Consider the following 7249-nt stretch of genomic DNA (forward strand, 5'->3'; position numbering starts at 1 on the left):
TCTCTCTCTCACTCTCTCTCTTCTATATTTTCAATGTATGTCCATATGAAATTTGTCCATCATTTGTATTTAGCACCTCCACGATTCTCTGTACCAATGTTTAATGATTTTGAATATTGAAATTAATGATTGAGCCTGTTCATTATCTTGCAAACTCTATCTCCAGCCTTTAATTTTACAATAACTATCCCTCTTTTAATGCATTAGTATGTTCAAAGAAACACATCCAAGGGTGTCTTCGTGAATAACCATTAGCTAAATATGGCCTTCTGCACATCTACAATATTTTCGGTCTTTTTTAAAGATGAAATTTACCTCAAGTTTACTTTGTTGAAGTAAAGAAACATAATCAATTACTTTAGTACTTTACTATAAAGATAAAGAGAACAAAGTATGAACTTACTTTTTCCTACAAGTAGCACTACTTCCAAGCACAAGGTAAACTCCAAATATGTACGGTAAAAGGTGGTTTATCCTTCAAAAGGTGGTAAAGAGAAGTTAATTAAGAGTTCCAGGGAAATGTACTACCAGAAAGAGTGCAGGACAGTCGTTAATTGACTGATCAATGACAATAGCAGCCAGTCAGCCACTTGTCATGCTAGATACGGTTTTAGCATTGTCATGAAATTCAAATACGAGACTAGTAGGGGTTAAACTGGACCCATTTATTTTTTGCTGTTCTCTGTGGACTTTCAACTAAGATATGTGGATACCTGTACATGTTTTGTTGGATACTTCCATTTGTAAAATTCCATATCTGACACCTTGTGCAGCTGTGATTTTACAATATCTGGGTAGCATAGTGGGGAATGAAACATTGCTTGCTGAAACATGGAAATTAGTCCTTTTTCTTTATTTCATATTTCCATCGAGTACTTTGGACTTCATTTCATTCTTGATTACAAGGATCTGTTCTGTTACTGCAGGTCTCGTAAGAAGGATAAACTGAGGTATCGTTATCCTCGTGGGGAATCTTACCTAGATGTTATCCAAAGGTTTGCAGCTTATTGTTTTTCAATTTCAATGAGTAAACATGTTAGTTTGTGTCTTTCATTTTTTTAATTAGCATGCATTATAATTCCATTTACAATCTTAATGCAGGTTAGAACCTGTAATTGTTGAGCTTGAACGACAACGTGCACCTGTTGTGGTGATCTCTCATCAGGTTATACATTTTTATTAAAGTCCATCTTATTTTGAATTTTTTAAGCTTTAGAAGAGCTGCCATGTAACATGCTCTTTTGTATCTTTATAGGCAGTACTGAGAGCATTATATGCATATTTTGCGGACAGGCCTTTGAAAGAAATTCCACACATTGAGGTAATCCATAAATACTGAATATGCACTCCCAGAATGATTTGGTTTTGGTCTTGTGTAAGAAGCAAAAAATAATAAGAATAAGCCATTGTCTGTGCTTGTGCTATACATATAGATGCATAGTATGCAGCTCTGGGGAGGGGGTGTTGAGTGTGGCATTGGGAGATTTTCAAGGCCACGAACTAGGCAAGGGATTGAAATTTATATACTGTCACCTAACCCATTGATATTCCACCTATTAAATCTGCTTCATGTAGCCATCTAGATGTTGCATCCAGCTGTTATATATCAGATTATCAGGTGTATGATACGGGCAGCAAAACATCAAGCCTCGAAACCTGGGCGATGTCCATTATTTGCATCCTGTGAACACATCCATTCGAACAGGTTGTTAGACTCAGACCGGACACAAAACTGTTCTGGTCATTGGGTCATGGGTAGACCGTCCGGATTGTGTTCAACTCGCCCAAAAGCATGCACTGAAAGAAAATTAAGTTCCTGTTTGGTTTGTGGGAATAGGGGTCTGGAATTGGAATCAGAATGGCCTATTCTGATTACAATTGTTTGGTTTGACGGAATCAGAATCCCATTTTCATTCCTGGTGGAATGGCATTTCCCCATTTGAGGGAATGGCCATTCCCTCCCCCTCTCTTGGGAATGAAATCCCATTCCAGTTTATTTCAATTCTCATTCTGATTCTTTTTTGAACCAAACAGATTATGGGAATAGACCATTCTCAATTTCGATTCCAAAGGATTTTCATTCTGATTCCGATTCCGAGTCCGACTGTGAACCAAACGGGCCCTAAAAAATAGCATATGGTTTCAGATTATCTTTTAGATCCATTTTACTTCAACTTAAGCTTAACGTGAAAAATATTATGGATTATAACAGATGTTAACACATTTATATCTGAGGTGGGTTTGACCGAGTCAACATTTTTAAGAACTGGACAACCTAAAAATCATTGTTTGCCGGCTCCCGGTTCTGAAAGTCTGACTCTAGTCTTGTCAAAGTTTGACAACATTGGTTCAGAAAATGCGCATTACTTTCATCCTATGAACATATTTAGAACAGAACCAATTTCCTACCAAGCAGAAATTCAAGAAAAATCCCGTCACTAGTAAAAGGATTGCATCATGTTGTTTGAGCACTTCGCTAAATGTTATGGTATAAATTGGTTATGACCGAGACAAATTTTCCATTTTCAGGTTCCACTTCATACCATAATTGAGATACAAATGGGGGTTAGTGGTGTGCAAGAGAAAAGATACAAACTTATGGACTGATTTTGTTTTAAGAGATCTTATGTTTTGTAACACATTGGCACATCAAACGCCATATGCAATGCCCATCGCAGTAGTTGGTCCATTTAATTTTCGTTCATTGACAAGATGTGAGACTAGAGAAAATGCATCTTACTGTTTGTAATCATTATAGCTCTTATTGTTGAAATGGATACGTTTTTATTTATTGAATATTAAACCATTCAAAAGAGCTGATCCAGTTGATATTCTTAACTTTTTTTAGGTAATTAGTTGGTATTATTTATTTGAACTGATACAAACTATCCTACAAAACTTGTGATTGAATCATTAACTAGTTCCAAGTTCCAACCACAATCAACAAAAGAGGCTATTATCTCAGTTTAAAATTTAAACTGGGGATGGCTAAGAAAGGGATATTGGGCATATTTGGTTGCACATCTTCCTAAATTAGTGCAAATAAGAAGCATATCCTGAATCTGTGCCCATGTTTTAGTCAGAATTCGTTGGGACTATGATGGTTACCGTAACATTCACGTGTTACCGTTGGATAGTAGTTTCAGTTTTAGCATTGAGAAGAGAGACTAATGGGGAAAATTTTTCACTCCCCATGAATTTCAATGGGGCCGTCCCATGTCAGTCACCGCCACGTACTTGGATTTCTTGCTCTCAAAAAGCGAAAAGAAAATAAAAGTAGGCAAGTGGGAGATAGAGAGAGTAGCAGTACTTGTAAGCTCACACTTCAGACGCCCTCACATGGGAGTGAATAAATTCACTCGGGAGACAAAAGGGGACCCCGTAGTTAAAAAAAGTGGAACCCAAGAAGAGAGAGATTTATATTGATATCTAGGGATCCATCCCACCCGTTAAGATAAAAATAAAGCCTTCATGAAAATAATTAAAACCATAGTTGCTTGCCGTCACCTTCACGAGACTTTTATTTCAGTCTCTGGTCTCTCACTCTCTCTCCTTCAGGTCAAAGCAAATCCCTTTATCCAAGGAACCAACACTCATGCCCCTTATCATTTATCAATGTGTGTGGAATGGAGAGGGAGAGAGAGAGAGAGATTGGGTAAATTAGATGGAAGAAAAAATCAGAAAGAAAAATAATCAATAAGGGTACTTGATCACTTATACACGCAAACGCAATGTAGAGAAACGTGGAAACCATCCCCGTAATTCAATCCGTTATTAACGACTTCATTTTCACGTAAACGTTTTCCTATAGAGATTCCTTTGGGACCTTTACCTTATGGCTTCATCTTCCTCGTCAGAATTTCGTCTTCTCTCAAGTATCAAGTCTTATTACTTAGTACCGCCATTCTGCCACCACTGCCTCCGTTGCCACTTCTTCTCTACTGAGTGGAAGAAGCAGCATTCATCGAGATCGATGATGGGCATGGTTAGTTCACCGGAGTCGTCCACAGAAAGCCCTGACGGGCCGAGTCAGATCTTCCCCAGCATCTACTCCTACGATGGGAAAGTCATGTTAGCGGCCATTGTATCCTTACTCCTCGTAGTTTTCTTTGTCTTGCTGCTTCATGCGTACACCAGATGGTTACTGGGACAAGCCCACCAAAGGAGGGGACGCTCTATATCTATATCACAGGTATTCGGCCCCGCCCGATTACATCATGTTCGTGCATTTACTTACGATGATACCCACACCGGTTGCTCGGCCGACGGTCTCGACTCTTCAGTCATAGCTTCCCTTCCTATCTTCATCTATAAATCTGATCATGATGAGAACAAGAACGAGTTGGAATGCATAGTTTGCTTGAGCGTGTTTGAGGATGATGAGACGGGAAGGAGCCTACCCAAGTGCCAACATGCCTTCCATGTAGAATGTATAGACATGTGGCTGCAATCGCACTCGAGCTGTCCCATTTGTAGAGCTCCCGTGGGACCCGACAAGTTGATCGGAGTTACTCCATTATCATCTGCAAGTGCAATGTTACCCAGTGAAGAGGGCGGAGAACCCGTCGACACAACTTCCGGTGTTTCGGCTGCTTTTGAGGGGACTTCTCCTTCGGATGCTTCAATTGAGATACAGGTAGACACAACTTCAGCCCCCAAAATTTCCTCATCGTCGCCACCGCAACCATCATCTCCGTCGTCGCTGGCTTCGTCGTCGTCTTTGGGTTGTTCGTTGAAGAGAATGTTGAGTAGGAATAGATCAGAGCGCAAGGTGTTTCCTTCGTCTAATGCAAATGAGCTGAGCGTTTGATTGCAAAATTTTCCTTGTTGAGGTTCCGAAAGTCTTCCTCTTAATTAGAACTACTGAAGTAGATGCATATAATATTATATTATATATGTTATTTGTACTTTGTACATTTTCACTTCATGCTTACGATCGATCCATCTCTGTGCATTTCATGACTGATGTTTCTCCCTTGCTCTGGTCCTTCGTCCTCGACTCGATCTCCAAGCCTCCAACTCCAAGTCCGACTGATGTAACGCGCGCGAGCACTACTCTTTTTCTAGGGACGGGTTCGTTTGGTCAAATTTGATTCACCCGGTTCTCTAAATAAAAACAACTTTGACTTTGCTAAGCCGCGCAGTTTTTGCTTGATAATCCCAACATTCATCTTTCTGACTGAGTTACTGGGACCAGTGAACACAGCCGGAGTAGCTGAACTGAATGAATGGTTTATTATTAATTTGTCCTTTTGGTAAAAAAGTGTTTAAGGAAGTTGAGATTTGAGAACTCTTCATTCAATTGTGGAAACCGATCGAAATTGGGTTCAGGCGTTCAGCTTCGGTAGTTAGCCAGTAGCCACTGTGCCATGATGGGGTTCTGACTCAAGGAAGTTGAGATTTGAGAACTCTTCATTCAATTGTGGAAACCGATCGAAATTGGGTTCAGGCGTTCAGCTTCAGTAGTTAGCCACTGTGCCATGATGGGGTTCTGACTCAAGGAAGTTGAGATTTGAGAACTCTTCATTCAATTGTGGAAACCGATCGAAATTGGGTTCATGCGTTCAGCTTCAGTAGTTAGCCACTGTGCCATGATGGGGTTCTGACTCTGTTAGTGTTGGAATCTCGGGAACCCTCCATGCCTGCTGGGGAAGGAGAGAAAGGAAGTGCTGGGTACACGGTTCGGGTCAACCCGTAAGCTATGGTAGTGACTTGACTTGAACGAAGGGATCTTGTATTGTTTGTTGTACATATATAGCCCCGGTCCAAGCTCCAAATTTCAATTGGTGTAAAAGGGGAAAAACCAAACGCAACGGGCCTTACGCGAAATGGGAAAGTTGGGTTGGGACTGAGGGTTGAAGTTGAAAGTGGGCCAGATTCCTGGAGTAAGACTCACAAGGCCAACTGGCCACGTAAAAAAACTGTTTGAGCAGATGGATTGAGCACTAGCAGTTCTTTGATCAAAACCATTTCTTTGGTCTTTTCATCTGACACATCACTGTCCTGCGTTTTGTCTTCTATTATTCCCATCTGCCCTCTGCCCACTAAAGATATAGTGGTAGTGGGGGCTACAGGGATAGAACTGTAGCAGTCCTATTCTTCCACGTGTCTATCTCACCGGATTTAATAGGAAGAGGACAACCATTTATGCATCCTCATGCAAATAGAAGAAGAAGATCCATCCTATGAAGTTTCTTGAGTTGATACTTTAATTCCATGGTGGACTTATTTTCCATGTTTTCTGGCCAATATTTGCAGCATTGTCCCCAAATAATAATCCTGGATTCACGTCAAGGACCTGTTGGTATTATAATGCTAATACTTGCCTTGGGCTTCACATCACATATAGTCCACCATGCCAAAAATATAAAATTCATTTATTTATCACTCTTTCTCTCTCCACTATTTTTCGAATTCATCTCTCTCTTCCGTTCTACACTTGCACAAAGGATCAATTAGATTGGCCACATGCTCAAACCTACAGTAAATATCCACTATTTGGCTCACTTTGTATATTACTGGTCCTTGGTCCAAAATCATCTCATTTGAACGCCAGATGAGGAGATATGTGGGTCCGCTTCATTTGTAGTTGAAATTAGAATCGGAATGGTCTATTTTTATAGTCTTTTTAGTTCAAATAAAAATGAGAATGAGAATTCAAATCAGTAAAAATGAGGTTTCATTCTCAAGGGAAGAGCAGAGGTTATTTCTTGATCAAATTGAGGAATATCATTCTAATAAAAATGGGAATGGAATTTCCATTCCCCACAACCAAATAATTAAAATCAGAATAGCCCATTCGATTTCAATTCCAAACCCCTATTCCCGTGAACCAAATGGGGCCTGAATACCGTATATGGTCAGCCTTGGGTTCCTCTAGATTTTGATTTCATCCATCATAAGAATTATTGCACTACTACATGAGACATAAAGTAGAGACTAGAAAAGATGGATTTGGACATAATTCGTGATATGGATTTGAATAAACTTGAGCCATGAAATATATAGGCTGTCTATCTTTGAGAACCATCTTTTTTTTCTTTGTTTTGCCAGTTGTATTTATTTATGGGTTCGACTATGTTGCCAGAAATATAATACTGAAAAAACTTACAATCAATGAATCAACATCATAAAATAAGAATTAATCAGGTGGTTTTTACCAAAGTTAATGGGATTGTGATTGGTCAAAGCATTTCCTGTATCATGTCTTTTGGCATCACAGATTTTCCCTTTATTTATATTTACATTT

The 7249-nt window shown here is 39.5% G+C and overlaps 2 protein-coding genes across 4 annotated transcripts in view; both read left to right on the forward strand.

Annotated features, from left to right (window-relative positions):
• Positions 1 to 2813, forward strand: part of LOC148870411 (6-phosphofructo-2-kinase/fructose-2,6-bisphosphatase-like) — a 55964-nt gene extending 53151 nt beyond the window's left edge. For 2 of the 3 annotated variants that reach the window (XM_088973238.1, XM_088973239.1), the window contains exons 20-23: positions 927 to 995; positions 1102 to 1165; positions 1256 to 1321; positions 2530 to 2813. In XM_088973238.1, coding sequence (XP_088829364.1) covers positions 927 to 995; positions 1102 to 1165; positions 1256 to 1321; positions 2530 to 2607 — 277 coding nt within the window. In that variant the 3' untranslated portion in view covers positions 2608 to 2813. The remainder of the gene's footprint in view (positions 1 to 926; positions 996 to 1101; positions 1166 to 1255; positions 1322 to 2529) is intronic. The other variant, XR_016108018.1, reaches the window with a different exon arrangement.
• An 838-nt stretch (positions 2814 to 3651) lies between these two features.
• Positions 3652 to 6231, forward strand: LOC148870412 (uncharacterized). Its single transcript, XM_088972225.1, has one exon. The coding sequence runs from the start codon at positions 3836 to 3838 to the stop codon at positions 4808 to 4810; it is 975 nt and encodes a 324-aa protein (XP_088828351.1). The 5' UTR covers positions 3652 to 3835; the 3' UTR covers positions 4811 to 6231.
• The last annotated feature ends 1018 nt before the right edge of the window (positions 6232 to 7249 follow it).

Source organism: Nelumbo lutea, chromosome 2, assembly GCF_056320005.1.
Source record: "Nelumbo lutea isolate HS-2025 chromosome 2, American lotus-T2T, whole genome shotgun sequence".
Lineage (NCBI taxonomy): Eukaryota > Viridiplantae > Streptophyta > Magnoliopsida > Proteales > Nelumbonaceae > Nelumbo > Nelumbo lutea.

Coding starts and splice junctions, on each gene's coding strand:
- LOC148870412 (XM_088972225.1), top strand. CDS start 3,836: ATGGCTTCATCTTCCTCGTCAGAATTTCGTCTTCTCTCAAGTATCAAG.